This window comes from Buteo buteo, chromosome 9 (assembly GCF_964188355.1).
Source record: "Buteo buteo chromosome 9, bButBut1.hap1.1, whole genome shotgun sequence".
In the NCBI taxonomy this organism is placed as follows: Eukaryota; Metazoa; Chordata; class Aves; order Accipitriformes; family Accipitridae; genus Buteo; species Buteo buteo.
The window spans coordinates 28,799,243-28,817,361 of record NC_134179.1 but is presented as its reverse complement, the minus strand read 5'-3'; the positions used below and the strand labels follow the sequence as shown (position 1 = coordinate 28,817,361).

At 43.7% G+C, this 18,119-nt stretch overlaps 1 protein-coding gene across 1 annotated transcript in view; it reads right to left on the bottom strand.

Moving 5' to 3' along the window:
• The window catches only part of EZR (ezrin), a 37,201-nt gene extending 26,950 nt beyond the window's left edge, over nt 1-10,251 (bottom strand). Inside the window, exon 1 of the mRNA XM_075035897.1 lies at nt 10,036-10,251. Within this exon, the coding sequence (XP_074891998.1) occupies nt 10,036-10,047 (12 nt within the window). The 5' untranslated portion in view covers nt 10,048-10,251. The remainder of the gene's footprint in view (nt 1-10,035) is intronic.
• Nucleotides 10,252-18,119: the final 7,868 nt, after the last annotated feature.

Sequence of the window (18,119 nt, the reverse complement as noted above, 5' to 3'; positions counted from 1 at the left end):
AGCTAGCAGTTACCTTAAAATTGTTCAGCATGGTTGTTAGCCTTAAATACTAGTCAACTTTAATGCAACAGCTTGTACAACTGTATTTTTTTTGGTAGTAATCCTCAGCATTTAAGGAGCAATAACTATATCAGCTATACTTAACTGAAATTTCTTAAGTTTACTCAAGGCAATAGGAGCCCAGGTATTTGCTGCTGTCATGTAAGGTGAAAAAGCCTTATAACAACTTACATGGAAGTTTTTGTGAAGAGAGAAAAAGTGCTCTGAGGTAAAGCCAAGAATAATTTTGAAGTGAAATCTTAAAGCCAGACTCTTTTGGATGAAGCGGAGCGGGGGGAAACTTATGTGGGCAGGAAAACCTTGAATACTCAGATCTGGGGAGTCATCCAGAAATTCCAGTTTTAGCAAAGCAGGTTGAATTTTCAGAATAAACTTCCCCCTCCCTGCCAGCATACACAAACAGATCACAAGAAAGCCAACCCATTGAGTTTGGTTTTGCAGCCACGTCACTTGACTCTTCTTTGTGAGATACCATGAAACCTTCTTTATAATTAAACATGAAGATAATCCTAGAATGTAAATTCAAACTTTTTTAGTTTAGATATGCAGAAGATGCCATAGTAAATTACACGCCTATCTCAGTTTCCTTAACCAAAGCCTTATGTATGTTCTGTCAGCATATAACAACTCCATAGCAGGCATCTGTGTGAAAAGCTGAGAAGCAGTCATGGCTGTAATTCAGTTCTTTATCTTAGGCCAAGCAATAACACTCTGCACGCCAGATGATCATGAAGATTTCATGCAGGTATGGCAAGCACACATGACACTGCTTTTCTGACAGCCCTGATTCCCAAATGCCTAGGCCTCAGCCAGACTTCCAGCATTCTCCACCTCTGGTCAGCTCTGTACAGTTAACATTAGATGCTCAGTGAAACAGTAAAACCAAGTAAGTACTCTTCCCAGAGAAAAATCTTTCTCCACCCACCAAAGTTTCCCCCAACTCTTTCCTAACAAGCAAACTACATTGTTCTGTCTCGCCTTAGGAAGAAGTTGAAAAATTGAGGCCGCCTTAGAATTTTAAAATTCAATTTTTTAAAAAATGTAAAATTACCTAGGGACAGCTCTATGATCTAGCATAAAGCAATGCCATTTAAGCCTGAAAGGCCCCAGGATATTGCCCTTAAACTAAGCCCCGTACACGTGGGGAGCCCAGATGTTTTTCATGCAAAATACTTGCTCCCACTTTCTGTGAGGGATGTAGGAATGGTTTACTTGAACACAGACAACATTAGCAAGCAGCAGGAGAGTTTATGGTGTTCTGTTGAAATACATTAACATTCACTTTAAAGACTTTCTGACACTGTATAATACTCTATTAGCATTGTTGGAATATCTGTGCACAAGCAGCAGTCTGTTCGTTAAAGAAGGAACACAGAGCCAGGGACACAAGGCTTAGCACAGCACCACTGCTTGGATGAGCCATTTGCCCTCAACAGATGTTAGGATGGATTTAGGAGCACAGACTGCAGCAACAATAGGTCCTTTGTACCTACAGGAATAAATACAGAGGGAAGCTACAGGCCACTGATTCAAACTTCTTCATACACAGACTGTTTTATCGTGACAGCTGTTGCATCTAATTAAACACAACGAAGCTGCAAGACTAAGATTTTACACGTGAAGTTTAAAGAAAGCCCCACCACCAATCCTCAAATAAGGTTTATCTGAAGAAGTCACTCAGAGTCCAGAACGAATCACGTCATCTTTTGTGGTCTTTCATCAGAAATGTCAGCATAGGGCCAAGTGCAGATAATCTAGAGGTTTAAGATCTGAAGCTTTATTATCATTTCAGAGTCTTTTAAACAATTTAACATCACCAGTATTTATGCGAGTCAGCTACATAAAGTTATATGATCCTTCTGCAATCCCTGAAAGGGAAAATAAAAAATAACCAAGTGTCTTCTAGGCTTGATCCAGAACACAAACACCATTTCATATTTCTGCTTGGCTTTTTCATTTGGAAACGACAGGCACACAACAATCTATGCAAAAGCTGAACTCCACAGTACCAAGTCACAACAAACAGTGGCACGGTCTGAAGGCATGAATAATCTAAATAAAAGCTATAACAGCCTCAGAGCTTCCCCTGAATCTGAGCACCAACACTGGTGCCTTTTATTCCAATGCTTATGCAGAGGCATAAATTCCAGAGAGCAATGTGCATGGAAAACCCAGAGCCATTCCAAAGAGTCCAAAGTCTGACAGATACTCACCTGGAGACCAGGCAAGAACACAGCCTGTCAGCACACAGCTCTCAACACTTTCAGTAGACCCTGTATGAACAGTACTGGCACAAGGTACAATGATTGTTCTTCTAAGGTGGAAGAGAGGCACATTATATTGGAGCAAGGCGGGCTGTGTGAACACAAGGAGAGCCTGTGACTTACTCTCTCACAGGATTATGCCTGGCAGGTTTAAGGGGACCAAGAACCAACTATTGGAGAAATGTTCTTAACGACTGTACTCTTTCCAGAGGGAGACATTACAGGATGCAAAGCAGTATTTTCATCAGATCTGAACTGGAAGAAGCTCAAGCATGTTCAAAGGCATGGAATAATTTCCAGGCAAGGATCAACTAAACTAGTTAAGGCTTCTCAGTTTGGAAGAAAATTAACTGAGGCTAGGACGTAAGAGCATGTAAATTCATGAGTTACATGAACAGGGTGGACAAGGATCACATGTTCATTGCTCTACCAATAGAATAACTACCAGGCATCAACACTCTAAACAAGAAAAATTTTTTTCAAGTAGTGCTGTAGCAAGGAGTTTTGTAGATAACTTTCCAAACAATGTGAAGGTTATCTAGGACAGCCTTTGTTAAAGCATACTGTGGATGCTGGAGTTCACACGGTTTCAAGGGGAGACTGGACAAGTTCAGAGAAATACCTTTAGTAACTCATTATATAGGAACTTTCAGCCTCCAATACCTCAGTAGCTCAGAGGAAAGCAATGATGCATATCTTTGAAATACTCTTCCTCAGGCATCAGCTTTTGGCCAACATCAGAGGTATACTATTAGGCTACAGGGGCTTTCTGCCTGACATAGCAAGGCCAGCCATGTTCTTATAGACGTCAAAGTGCAGAATGAAGATGAACTCCATTTGCTTAAGGAGAAATAGCAGTGTAACAAGTCACGCACGCAAGGCCCAGTAATGATGTATGGTCATTCGGCATTCTAGATACGAATCCATTTGTTGAAGAGGGATTTACTGATTCGATACGCCACCCTTCTGTTTTACTTGTTCTATAATCAGCCTCTTTCATTTTACCTCATGGACTTTGGTGGAACGTACCACATGGCATTTGTGAAATTTATGAGTGGGATTAGGTGATGTGATCACCTCTGATAGCTTGATAACCTGATCTACGTCCAATACACTACTATGCTTACACTTCCCAACAAGGTACTTCAAACAGTATGCAACAGGTACTATTTGCTCCCAGATAAAGGCAGGTCATCGCAAGTCCTGGAATGTCACCTAAGCACAAAGAGATTGCTCTTGTGAAGTTATAGATTCTACAGGAAAAGTGGTTGGAAGGATTGGCAAAATACCCCTTCCTGACCCCTAAAACAGCTTGAGGGCTTCCAAGATGAAACTCTTCACAGGCCCTTCACTACAGAAGTGTGATGGCAAGCAAACATGCACCAGTGATTCCCAAAGTGTACACAGAACACTGTGGAGGCAGAAAGGGTAACTTTCAAAAGTTTGCCTGCACAGCTGTATCAGTTTTTAAACCATGACCTCTCCCTTGTCTGTCCAGCCCGGGTCATGACAACCGAGTATCAGAGTATCAATTATGCAAATCCACCCCACATACTTTGTGTACCAGGAACTTTCTATAATCACTTATCTCTACAAAAACAAAAAGTTAAGCAAACTAAGCTTTCACAATTAAAGTGTATTCAGCTAGATGTTAAAGAATAACTTTATCTCCCACAAAGAACTCTGAAGCCCAGATCCTACAGTAAAGACTTTGAAGTCCTCTGCTAGGCTACACAGGATAAATTCAGGCACCCCAATACAAATGTGAGATTCTTTAATCTCTACTTCTTCAGGTAGCAGACAGCTCACAGATCTGCTCTATGCATCTGCAGAATGGTGATCTCTTAGCAGAACTGAGCAGCTCTAGACCCATTTCATAAGCCTGCTCAAGTCTCATCAACTGGATGTCCACCCACTCACATCCCCAGAGGAGCCTTTCTCACACATGTTCCACACTGAGGTTAAAACAACCACAGCAAACATGGACATTTGCATGCAAAATCAAGAGAGGAAGAGATGGCGATAGTGATGCCTCTAAGTTTTACTAAATAGCTAGTGCACTTGCTCATGAAAGTGGGAGGGAGAAGCAAGTGCACAATAACCCTCTCTCAAACAGGGCAATTCCATACTCCCTTCTCAAAGCTAGCAGAAGGTTACAGACCTTGTGTAGGGGTGCCAGCACCTCTTCCATTGAGCCTACACAATAGCTAGCCAAATACAAGTCCTTGGTCATCAAGCAACAGTTTCTCTTGCTGACTCAATTAGAAGATGAGAGTTCTGCATTTTAATTCTTAGACTCAGGATTTTTATTTTAATTGACAGCTGATAATATCAGGTGCTTATCAGTCCCAGCTGAGCACATGGTTGCTACTCATGCTCTCTCAAAGATGACAGCAGATGCAGAGAAGGCAGGTGATTTTTCCCCACTACAAAGTAGGAATTAGAAAGAGAAACAAAATCTGGATCTGAACAGAGGAGCAACATGGAGGCAATATGGTTAGCTGTTACACTGCGCTACGCCTTGTTTCCAGCCTCAAATAGCAAGTTTTCTCCCTTTCCTAGGAGAAAGGATCCCATACACTGCTCAGTAAAAGCCAGAGACTTCAGTTGCTTCTGCAAAGAGCTGTACTTCTCAGCTCACAGGCTAAATGTTATCTAATGCTGAAACCAGGCTTCAAAGCAAGCACACAACACAGCTAAAATACATTACTTAACACAGCATGCAGGGTGGTTCAGTGATCTTGGGCAACACTGCCGTCCTTCAAGGTCAATTGAGTGATTATGGGATTTACAGTGCGCATAAAGCTCTTTGGACACAGAGTGCCAAACAAGAATGACAGTGATGCGGGAATCTTCAGTGGTCATCAGTAAGTCTTATTCTCTAAAAGTCCTGACACACTGCAGCTTTTTTTCATGGACAGAGGAAGACATTCATGTGGGCGGAGGGGGAGAGAAGAACAGGAAGGCTTATCTCTCTGCCTCTGCCCTTTAACTAGGCTAAGAAATTCTTTAAGTAGTGACTAACACAACCGTTGTTAACACCCTTGATTTCTCTGCAGCAGCTAACATCCCAGAACAAACTGCTCTCAGAAATGCTTACTCAGCTCATGAAGTAATTCAGGTTTTTGGCACAATTGCGAGCTCATTCTCTTAGAACTTTAGTCATCTGTGAACTACTCCCTAAACTTACTATTAATAGAAACCTCTACCTTCCTTTTGCAGCTATGAGTGGGAGTTCTCATGTTTGGCAAATGGAAGCTTCCTTACGTTTCCATTTTGCACCAGAGTATACACCTCCTGGTATCAAGTACACCATACACCACATCATCTGATGTACTGCAACTGGTGCTCATAAGGAAAGGGTAAGATTTTATTCCCAACTAAATCTATAGCTATCCATAAGCTAAGAGTATTTTAATTAATCATAAGCACTTAAGGATATGAAAAAATATTTTTATTTCAGTCCAGTTATAGCAATCTGCTGTGAAGAACTCAGAGATGAAACTGCTATGTGTAGTTAGAAGATACACAGTCAAAAAATAAATTGGGAAGATCTGGGAACACTTATTATTATTATTATTAATTATTTGCATTTAGAATAAATTCCAGTCACTATGCTTACAACTCTTTGGGCTGGCTTATCATAAACTTGTTGAATTTTTAATGCCACGATCTGTTCACAGGCAGCTAAAGGTTTGGCAGAAGACTTGCATGCTGTCTTCAAGTTCATTTTTCAGAATTCACGTATATTCAACATCAAACAGGTATGGAGGACTTGTCTAACCACTTAATGCCTAGCATACACTAGCACATTATTAACAACACAGGGCTGGGAAAAACCTTTTGAGTCATCAGTTCCAGTTCCCCACTCCTTACAGGCAGCAGCATTAAATTGTGTCCTTGTCAAACATTATCTTAAGGGATGTTAGGTCTTGGAACAGTCTCCTAATAAGACCAACGTGGGGGGGGGATGGACACGGACACACACCCACCCCCCACCCCCCCACAACCCCACCCCCCCCACTTAACTGCTCTAATCTTAACAACTGCTCTAATATTTAAAAGTCTCTTAAACCACAAGTTCTGCTTAAAGCAGTTCTTCCTCCTCTTTGTAATTTAAACCCCTTACATTTTATACAGGTTAAGGAAGAGGTAACTTGTTTAATTCTACCAGGCTAAACTAGCCAAGCACTCTTATCGTGAGGTGCCTTTCTGCCTCTAGTCATCCCAAAACTCTTCTCTAGGTTCTGCTTTGAATTTGTCTCCCCTGGACACAGGTAAGTGCAACACATATTCAAGGAAAGTTCTCACTAGCACCCTCTATTAATGCTTTCCATTAGAGAAACCCTATGCATTGCAGATGACATGGACAAGACGGTCATACTACCACTGATTAACCCATATCCTTCTATCCTATATAGTGAGGGACCTTCTTTCCCCACCCTTCCAAGTTTAACTATTGCAATGGGACCTTATTACCCAGTCCTTCAATCCCTTTTATATGATGGCCCTCTGCATCAATAATACCTCCCCCTCAACAGCAAGACATTAGCAGATTTCATTCGTATACTCAGCTTTCTGACCACAGGCCATTAGTAAAGGTATTAAAAAAATAGTGCTTCTGGATATTATTCGCTTGTATTTTCTCTTTAGCACCAGAAGCTGTTAGATTGGATTTACTGCTGTCGTCTCTTTACAGTTTTATATACATGCACACAAGTATTAAAAGCTCATGTGACACTATATCAAATGCTCCACTGCAAAGCTGACTTCACTTCTTGTGAAGCTTTAAGTTTTTTCCCCAAGAGGCAACAAAAAAGCCCCACCTTCGATAAAGTAACAGGCCAGATCAAATTAACAGGTCTCTAGACCAGAGATCACGTTTCCTTCTCTGTCGGTAAGTAATGTTCATTAGCCTGCAGCCATGCTGTTCTAGCCACAATTTATTAGATTGGTTTGTTTTGCAAAAGGATACAATTCAGCTAAAACACCATCTATTCAATGAGTCAAACAGAAATAAACTAGTAACATGCATTTAGGAAAAACACAGAGAGCACACAGACACTGCAGTAATGAAAAGATGCAAGGCTGAACAAATAAGTTTATTTAGCATTTCACTTGTTTCCAGATAACACAGCAAGATTTGGACAAGATGACATGTCTTGCATTTCCTTACAGAATAATTCACCACCTGTGAAGCCTAATGAACCTCTGTACAGACGAGGTAGAAATTGTGTAGCTGAACTGTTGATGAACTCCCAGCCATAAACCCTTATGAACTGGGTACAAGTTATATATTTATAGCTTACCTCAGAGCGATCTCGTTACTTTGTAACTGTTACACATGGCAGAATGTCTGTGTTAAATTATAAATTAACACTTGCCTATATTAACAAATATATCAGAATTATTTTTTGGACTGTTACTAAAATTTATTTTGAGCACTGTAAACGTGCATCAGATCCAACTAATTGTGATTAAACGGTACCACAGAATGTGGAAAACAGTTGGCTTTCTAGCACTTCACTTTGGTACTCAATTAAAATACAAAATCACTAACATTCTAGTGTTAATGGACTTACTGTTTGTTTACTGTGAACGAATAAATTACAAACATGATCCGTAAGCTTTGTGCATGCATGCACGCATAATTCTTGTTAAAACAGAAGTTTCATATAAAGGTTTAACTTAGTGGTTCGGGGGGTGGGTGGGTGTTGCCAAAGTTTTGCTTTCTGTCATCTTAACCTTTACTTGTAAACAACTGATGACTAGTGTGTCAAACTTCATGCACAACAGCATGAAGTCTGCCAAACAATATATTTACTTATGCCATGCAGACAAGACACATGCAAACAAGCGCAGGTAATAAATATTTAGTACCCATGTCAAATACGCATCAGAAACTAAAACTGCTTCCCCGTGCATCCCAAGGGTTCATGCCATCATTCCTCACGAATGCCAAAGGCTGTTGTCACGTTCATCCCCAGCACCATTCTGCCTCTGGAGCAACAGCTTTACATCCTCTCTCCCTGCAAACTGAGAGGAATCCTATTTATCTGTATTAAGACCAAATGAGCTGGTTTGGGAAGGATCCAAATCCAGTCACAGTCTGACGCAGTCAGACGAAACAGTGTGTTTTATTAAAATAACCTCTGCAAAATTCCTCTTTTTGGTTTACAGTAAGGTGGCAGTTAGCCCTACTGATCAGCAGATTAAAAAAAAAAGGTGCTTATATTGTACAAACTATTGACACGGGATCTTGTCCATAAATCCCAGCCAGTAGGTCATGTCTCAGAAATCATTAGAGTACAACTGTCCTTCCCCAGCGGAAGGTGGTTTACACCATCCACTTTTGTTATTCACTGGCTAGTCAGCCAAGAAACAAAAATCACCATCTATGAGGCAATATGAGCATAGCTGTGCCAGGTAAAAGGATGAACACAGCTAGTTTTTTGTTGTTTGTTTGTTTGTTGTCGGGTTTTTTTTAAGATATTAAAGAGTTTTTCCACACCTATCCATGGCTTCCAGTACGACTTAGTCCTAAAGCAGGATTTCAGATTATTCTGACTAGGAAATTTCAAGAAAGCACTCTGTAATTAGCAAATGGGTAATAAGGCAATGAGAGATTATTCACATACAACCTTTTATATCCATGCTTTGTAAATTATGTATTTGATCCCCCAGTTGCGGAAGGGTCCTTTCAGTATACAGTTTCATACGCAGTAATATATCACCTCCTACTGATAAAAGACACCCAGGGAGATGGAAGATTTAGCAGTTCTTAAAAGGATTGAGCACTTTTTTTTTTTTAGTAGGTTTACAGAAACTGCAATGTAAGTTAACCTAAGCACTCCTTTTAAAAAAAAAAAAAAAGTAAAACAACTTTAATGTTACGGTGGTAAAACATCAATTGCTTATTACCATAAAGATAAGCTTGTTTACTCCCATTTCACAGGGTGTAGCTAACACATAAGTCCTTCACTACACTGCATTTTAAGAACTATTGCCTCTGTTGAAAATAGATAGCAACAATAATCTGTTCCGATTATGCTCTTCAGAGTTCAAAAGTGCGTCTGCTCCAATGACTGCTCAAAGCTTCGCATTAGGCAGTTGGGTCCTCCAGGGAATTATCGTTTCTAACCGGCACGGCAGTACCAGACTTTAAAACAAAACAAGCGAAAAACCCACTAGAATACCGGGGGTGGGCAGCGGTGGGGAGGTGGTGGTGTCCAGAACAAGCCGACAGAGAAATCCACCGCTTGGCCTCTCAAGCACGGCTCCCGAGGCTCCTTCCCCCGCACCTCCGGCCCACCCGAGGGGCCGCCGGCCGGCCCGCCACGGCTCCGGCGCCGCTCCGGAGGGCCCACGCAACGTCTGAAGCGAGCCGCTCTCGTTTTCCCTCCTGCTTGAAGTAGCCGCTTATTTGGTTCTGGGGCGCCTGCGTGAAGCGGGGGGTGCCCGCCGCTCCCTCCCTCCTCGCAGAACTTCTGCGGCAAAGCCCCGTCCCGCTGCGGAGCGCTCGGCCCACGGGCGCGGCGGGGACCTGGACGCGGCCCTTGCAGCGCGGGGGCGGCAGGACCCCCGGCAAAAGCCCACGGCGCAGCACCGGGAGGCGCCCGCCCCGTCAGGCGCCCGGGCTCGGGCGGCGCCGGTACGGCCCCACAGAGCGCCTGTCTCCCTCCCTCCCTCCCTCCCCCCGTGCCCCACTTACCGGCTTCGGCATTTTGAGGGCTGCGGGTGCTTCTCCGGCTCCCAAGAGAAACGTTCATGCAGCGGCTGCCTCGCCTCAGCCGAGCGCCCTGTGAGGAGGAGGAGGAGGAAGGAGCCGCTCCCGGCCACGGCGGCAGCACACCCCACGAGTGCCGCGCCGGCCGCCCGGCGGCCGTTAAGTACGCAGGTGGGGCCGCCGCGGTGATTCAACGCCGACGGCCATTACCCGCCGCTCCCCGCCCCCCTTCCCCCCCCCGAGCGTGGGGCCGAGTCTCGCCCAGCCGCCGGGCACCCCCACCGGCCTCGCGTTCGACACCACCCCCTCTCCCCCCGGGACGCAGGGGGGACCTGGGTCCGGAGCCCGCAGCCGCCCCCAGCCCCCGCGGGGTGAGAGGCGGGCGGGGCCGCCCGCGAACCGTCGGGCAACAGGTGCCGGTGGGCGGGAGCGGCGCCGCCGCCGCGGTAACCCCGCCGGGCACAGCCGAGCCGCCGCCGGGCTTCCTTGCGTCGCCTCCGCTCCGGGCCCACCACCCAAAACCCCCGGCGGGGAGACCCGCACCCCCCGCCGCCCTCCCCACCGCAACATGGCCGCCGGGGCGAGCCCCGCCGCCGCGCCCGCACCTGCCCCTGCCTCCGGCCGCGCCGGGGGGCCAGCGGCGCCCAGCGGGCGACGGCGTCTCCCGAGCCGGCCGGTGGCTCCGGGAAGGTGTCCGTCCGGCTGCGGGGAAGGAGAGGAGTCCGAGGGAGGGCTGCGCGGCACGGGCTCACCGAGGCCCCCGCTGCCCCTGCCTCCAGCCCGGGGAACGGGGAGTGGGTCTCTGGTTCTTGTCGTGATGGGGCATCGGCGCTTCTCGTGCTTTATCGCTAGTCTGTCATAGTCGCTGTGTTTCTTGAAGCCCAAAGTCGGGAGATACAATTACTTGACAAAACACAGGATTGCTTTTGTGCGTTAAAGCGCATTTTCAGCAGTGGCAGCAAGAGAGAAAAGTTTGAAAATCCATCTAAGCTCAGAAACTGGAAAGCAAAGACTGTACTTCAGTTGGCCCTGATCTTTCATCAAGACCAAAAAAATCATGCAGGTAGCCTAACAATTTATAGGCATACAAAGATGACAAAGTCTGTGTCTCTGCCCCTTGTTCCTTCTCCCTCCTCATCCATGAATACACTCTTGCAGATAAAGTGTCTGCCAGCTCTGCAGGAGCTCCTGGCCTCCACAGCATCTCCTCGCTTGGCTGCTCGCAACAGCACATTGTATTTACATAGTCATGGGCAACCGCCTGTAGGACACAGCTCTTCCGCAGCGCTGGCAAAGGCATGTACTTGAGCTGTAAGATTAAGGAAATCGCGCAACCTGTACCCAAGCTGCTGTCTGCAACATCCCTGCTTCAAGCAGCACCTGGCTGTTTGGTCAGAAGAGGCCTAGGATGGGAATAGGGAGGCATGCAACAAGGCGAGTAACAACCCACTAAAAAGAAAACATGTAAGGCAGGAGAGAGCCTGGGAAATATCAAGGGATGGTAACAAAAAGGTCAGCCCTAACAATACAGGGCCTGCATTGGAGGAGATCCAAATGGCACCTCCTCTCACAGAGTCCACTAGGCAGCAATGGGTAGTGCTGCATTAAAATAAAAGAATCATTACTGCATCAGGTCTGTGAGAGAGAGAGGAGGGGAGCTGAGTCGGAGGCTGAGAGAATTCCACGGTTATATTCCTTTCCTATTGCATGCTCCTCGGGGATTAGAGGAGGCTTTTCCATCAAAACAGAGCCATGGGGGTGGCCACTTGCAACAGCAGGTGAGACGAAATAGTCTAAGCTGAACAGCTTCCAAGTAAAGGGCCATGGGAGCAAACATCTTTGGGAAACAGGTATGGCCTCTGTTTTCAGATTAAACAATTCCACTGAGTTTTATCCAAGTATCAGGTTAATTTAACAAAATACGATTTGTGAGGAGACCCTCTGTGCTCCTCTGTTAAGCAATAAGTTTATGCTGGGATTCATGCTTTACTCAGCAGGATGATACTGGAGATGCACCAGACCAGATTACCAGTGTTTTGGGTAGGCTGCCAAGCATAAGGAACAACTCTTCCAAGTAAGGAATGCTTTAAGAACCCAGCTTTTGCATTTCTCACTCAGAACCCAAAGTGGCATTCATGGATTTGGGGGGGTTGGGGTGTAGAGATGAGATATTTTCACTCCTTAGTCTTAAAATCCACATTTTGGCTGTGATTGGAAAAAAAGCCAAAACAAGTATGTGTCTGCATACCCTAGAAACAGGGTATTGCACAGATCTAAAGGGAAGCCCATTTCCATCCTGGGAGATTTCCAGTCCCAAAATCCTTTCCTGTCTGTAGCTCCACATGGGCTCAGAGACCATCACCCTTGGGGCTCCATGTTGCAGTGATTCCATGTCACAGTGATGCTTCATTGTCATGGTTTAACCCCAGCCAGGAACTAAGCACCACGCAGCCGCTCACTCACTCCCCCCCCTCCCAGTGGGATGGGGAGAAAATCGGGAAAAGAAATAAAACTTGTGGGTTGAGATAAGAACAGTTTAATAGAATATAAAAAGAAGAAATTAATAATGATAATGATAACATTAATAAAGTGACAGCAGTAATGATAAAAGGATTGGAATGTACAAATGATGCACAGTGCAATCGCTCACCACCCACCGATCGACACCCAGCTAGTCCCCGAGCGGCAATCCCCCCACCCCCACTCCCCCCAGTTCCTATACCAGATGTGACGTCCCATGGTATGGAATACACCGTTGGCCAGTTTGGGTCAGCTGCCCTGGCTGTGTCCTGTGCCAACTTCTTGTGCCCCTCCAGCTTTCTCGCTGGCTGGGCATAAGAAGCTGAAAAATCCTTGACTTTAGTCTAAACATTACTTAGCAACAACTGAAAACTTCAGTGTTATCAACATTCTTTGCATACTGAACTCAAAACATAGCACTGTACCAGCTACTAGGAAGACAATTAATTCTATCCCAACTGAAACCAGGACACTCACTTAATAGATCATCATCTCTTCAATGTCTTGAATCAGTCAGGTAAGTATTTATTTCCATATGTTAGTTATATATCCAAGTTTAAACCCCTGTTTTTCGGGTTATTTTTTTTTACACTTACCATTGCTTCCTAACCACACAGACCTAGAGGCAAAAGGAATTTAGGTGAGTAATAATTAAGTGTGGCAACATACAATCTTTAGGTTCCTGTTTGCCACAGCACATAACCTTGTGGCACTCTCCCATAATCACCTGCAATACATGGGGAAAGGTAGATACCTCAATGGTATCCATAACTACCAGCTTACTCAACATCGCTCCACCCAAAACCAACCACCATGAACATACTGAGCTTACACAGGAAGAATTGTCTTCTGTGGAAGGAACCAGAACAACTGCCAACTTGGAGTATACATTAGAGACCCTTCACCTCCTTCTTGGGCTTTTGCCTTCTGCTAGGTGTGTTTTCAAACCCTCCTGCCTGCAGTGCTCAGTGCCTTATGAAACACTCGGTTAGGTGGGGTAGCAAGGTGTCTTTGTGACAGTATGGAACTCTCTTCTATAGCTGAGTCCCTGAGCTCCTTCCTTGATATTTCTCTCCCCACCTCCCCCCTCAGAAGGATGGGAAGGTATATAATGCCAGCCCCTTCTTCCCTTTTATACAGAAGCCTACTTGTCCTTTGCAGATGCAAACCAATCTAGCTCCCCTCTCCTCCAGAGGAGGCGTGAAAGCCCTCAGTTCTCTGGTTTTCCTGAGAGTGTCCTGACAGGCCACATATTGAAATTTTTTGAGCATGGGCACCATGTATAATACTGATAAGCATCATCTAAGAATGCTTACAGACTGAATCCCCATTGGAGTCTGAGTGAGGGAATATTGGTGCAGGCATGAAATGGGTGCAAAGCAATCAACGCCCATCAAGACAGCCTGGGGCAGAAACACAAATGTGAAAAAAACCCAGACAGAAATGTAGAAGCTGGGGAAATTTTCACATGAAAACTCTATGGAACTTGGTTACTTCTAGATGTAGGCATTAGCTAAGTAAGAGAGAGCTTTTATAGCCACCCTAACTACAGCATCTTCAGTCAGACCTCACAATTAAGCATAAGACCCAAATCAAAATGAAGCCTTTAAGTTTCAGGATTAAGATCTGCTCTGATCCAGCACTTATTCTTAACCTGCTTTATTAAGAGGATAGCATTACTAACAATTTACAGGAATTACTAAGGCAGAGGAGGTGATGAAAGGATCTCAATTGCTCAGCAGGTCAGTAGCAGAACCCAGTTTCTGTTTTCTTCTCTGTAACAGTTCCTGTACCTTACTGACCCCTAACCAAACTGTGTCATCCTCATCAAGCCTGCCTTCCCTGTTTTAAAGAGAAGACCCATTTAATTTTCCAGTTCTACTATAATCTGTAATAACATTCCAACTTGATGTAAAACATGTATGAATTCCAAGTATTTGCCAGAATTTGCTCAAGCAAGTCCTATCGCTATAAAGTGGCTTTTGCTTAACAGGCTTGGTGCCAGACAATTTTTAGTCAACATAAAACTTCCTAAGCCGGATCATCCCAGAACTGGGCAACATAGAATCTTGCATCCTAAAAACACCATTCTTGGTCGCTCATGCAAAATCAATAGTCTCAACAAGAGGCAGACTTGAAGTCCCTGTTTCTCCATATAGAAAACTTCATCCAGGTTTGGCAAGGCATAGCTGGAAGAGTTTTGCAGCATCTCTGCTGGTTAGTTTGCAGTTTTACTCCAGGGCTTTTTTACTAACTGAAAATCTACAGTAGCTAACTCTGTCCTCTTGACAAGTCACAGGCTGTGCATTTAGTACAGCAGTTAAAAGAAAAGACATTCAGTATAGTAGTTAAAGGAAAGGATGCCATGTTCTGAGCTGTGTTCTATAGATTTAACGAGGTTTGCTCTCATCTAGGACAGTCAAGAGGGTGATTTTCTTTGTCAATTGGAAGAGCTGTAGGAGGAAAAAGAACCATATGGTATTATTGACAATAGCTTCTTTTTCATTGTGCTTGACTGAATAGGTAGCTTATTCCCCATTGCAGTTTCTGTGTAGGGTTCGGCGTTCGGAAGATCTCGCGATGTCACGGAAAGTTAGAGGGTTAGTCGCAGCCTTGTGATGTACCTGTAACCCCACCTCCCCTTGTTAGTATAAAAGGAATTAACTGCGCAATAAAAGGCGGAAGTTGGCGCTCACACTGTGTGTGTTATCTGTCTCTTTCCCTGGTCCGGGCCGACCAGTGATCTAAGCGTGGCACCTTGATATGTAGCGAACTCTACATTTCTGAAATTTTAGTATTATAATTCCTGAAATGTCAGACTTCACGAAGAGTGGCCAAGGACCTGGAGAGTTCTAGTTCTGTCTGCACTGAAAGCTGCTTCCCCACTACCCACACTGAGCTTATTGAAAACCTGATGAATTCAGGTCACAGTGGACCAGCATCTATTGACAAAGCACTGTTGACATACTCTGGGTTTCTTTTGAAGGGGATATATGAGGTAAAAGAGCGCCACGCTTGTGCCTCATTTTCAGTTGTTCCTAAATGAGAAGCTGCTGCCCAGTTCAGTTAATGTTTTTTTCCAGTAAGCATGGGTTCCCACAAGTTTTTTTTTTCTACTAACAAATGGTTTGGTGGGTTCAGGCCTGGAAATAAACCTCATTAAATGATCCAATGGTTACATGCTAGAAGACCCTTATCTTTGCATTAATTTTATTCTCCAGCTGCACCCCCAAGTATTCCTTGGGATTATCTGACCCTCTGATAGATCATCATGGAGCCCTATGGGGACATGCTAGGTTATGAAGAAATGTATATAAAATGAAGTTTATGAAGGATTATTTTAAAATGTGGTAAGAAGGAAAAAGAAGCAGACAAGACTTCAGGCTTTTGTCTGGTTTCTTCTTACCCATCATAAAAGGAGAGAAAAGCTTAAAGCAAGATTATGAATATGTTTCTTTTCCTCAGCAAAAATTCTGAAATGTCCCAAGGCCAGTTTGCTTTCCGTTCCCATGAGAGTTGTCTTAGTAACAACTCTAGTAACATTCTTCACTCTTCTTCCACAGGAAACTCTCACAGGGAGCGATGCAAAGTGTGCAATAAAATCTCCTCCTGGACTGAAACAAAATGTAATTTGGCATTTACATTTTGAGTACGCTGAGACTAAGAAATTACTTAGAATGGATGGGGAAGGCAAGACTTAGTGATAGGTAAAATATAGATAAAATATTACTCAAAGTAAAGGCAGGTTTAAACACTCATGGGATCAGGGAAGGAAAATCTGTGGTAATGATCTCTGTAACTGAAATCCACAATGAATTATTGATCTTACCAACAAAAATAAACAAATAGAAAAAGCACTGAGAGTTTTCTGAACCTATTGAATGAGAACAATCATGTCACAAAGCATTGTTTAAAAATGTGTAAACGAAGTTCATGACATACTGAATTTGTGGAGATTATACCACGTGTAAATCCAGCCATGTTTGTCCAAGACTCAAAGCAAATGGAAACTAGAGGCAACACAGCTTTTACGTCTCAAAATGAAATAATGATCTTAATGTATATGATAAGAAAGGAAAGAGGAAGGGAGTTCCCCTGGTTAAGTAATCTTTATTCTACCTTGATATCTTCCTTTGTGCTTTTTTTATTTGGAATCTGATTAAAAGCAGAGCTGAGTGCCATATACTGCAAACAGACCCTGCACATCTGAACTCTTTCTACGGGGGCCAGGTCTTTTAGTTTTGGGTTTGGGTTTTTTTAACATCAAAGTAGAGATGTATAAAGACAGCGTTGACAAAAAGAGCAGGTCAAATAATGTTAACTAACCTAGTTCATGTGCTTCACAAATGGAGCACAGATGTGTGCTTAGAGTAGGTGTAAGTAGTAAGGAAGGTAGAGGCAAAATAAATGTTCACTGGTTGATAGAGGGAAAAATAATTCATCAGTCTATGTACAGGAGTTTTTTGACTCCAAGTTGTTTTATAATTATATATACTGCTGACACCTGTATTGCTCCCACTACCGGAATGAGGTTGTAAGAGTTCAAAAATACAAATAAGAAGCTATTTCAACTTAACTAAGAGTGCCAAAATTCAGAATTTCAGGGCTAAAATAAGAGCGCAGAGTTCAATGTACAATTAATGGACACAGAGTACATTTTCTTTTCCTGTGATATGATGCTGACTCACATTTTTTAAGATCAAAAGGACCATGTTGTTTGACTTTCAGCACAAATTAAGCTGTTGAGTTTCACCTGGTGATTCTCAAATCAAGCCCGTAACATTAGAAAGGCCTTAAACCCCAGTCTCAAGACTGAATGACAGTGATTCTACCACCTGCCCAGTTCTCTCCATGGCCAAGTAGTCTTTCAGTGTAAGTTGTGAAATTTGTTTGCATTGACTGGTACTTGTATTTCTCATTCAATTTCAGAAGATACACTATCTATAATGCAATTTGCATTTAAATACTCAGCCAAGATAAAACATCTAGCATGGTTCTTGCCTCGGCTAAGTCAGTAATATCAGCTGTGCATTACTGTACAGTTTGGTGCCAGCTATCAAAAGACCATTTTCTCATATTTTTCCCTAATTGAAACAGAAAGAATTGCTTGATGCAGAGGTTACTAGGTAAAGTTCAGAAGGTCCCAAACGTCACTCTAGCCTACTTTTCCACTCAGGACTGTCTCTTTCCAATTATCTTCCCATATTTTGCCTAGCCTCATTTAAGCGCTCTATGCAACAAGGCCTCTACTGCTTTGAATATTAGAGATCAGGTTTCTTTTGTAGTGTAAGGCTGGTTAACCTTAAAAGCTGCATCCAATAGCAAGAGGAACAGAAAATATGTAATATTGGGGCTGCTGTTTATTACTGGTCTATACATTAGCTCTCCTACTCTGCATCACTTCCTTCTGCTGTAGACAAGAACATTTCCAAGCCCACTAGGAGCTAAAGTTATTTCTGCTCCACTCAGGCTGCAGCTGCCCAACGGCAGTGCAGGCTGCATAGAGAATTCCCAGTGCTGAATTAGGAGAGAATATACAATGGATGCTT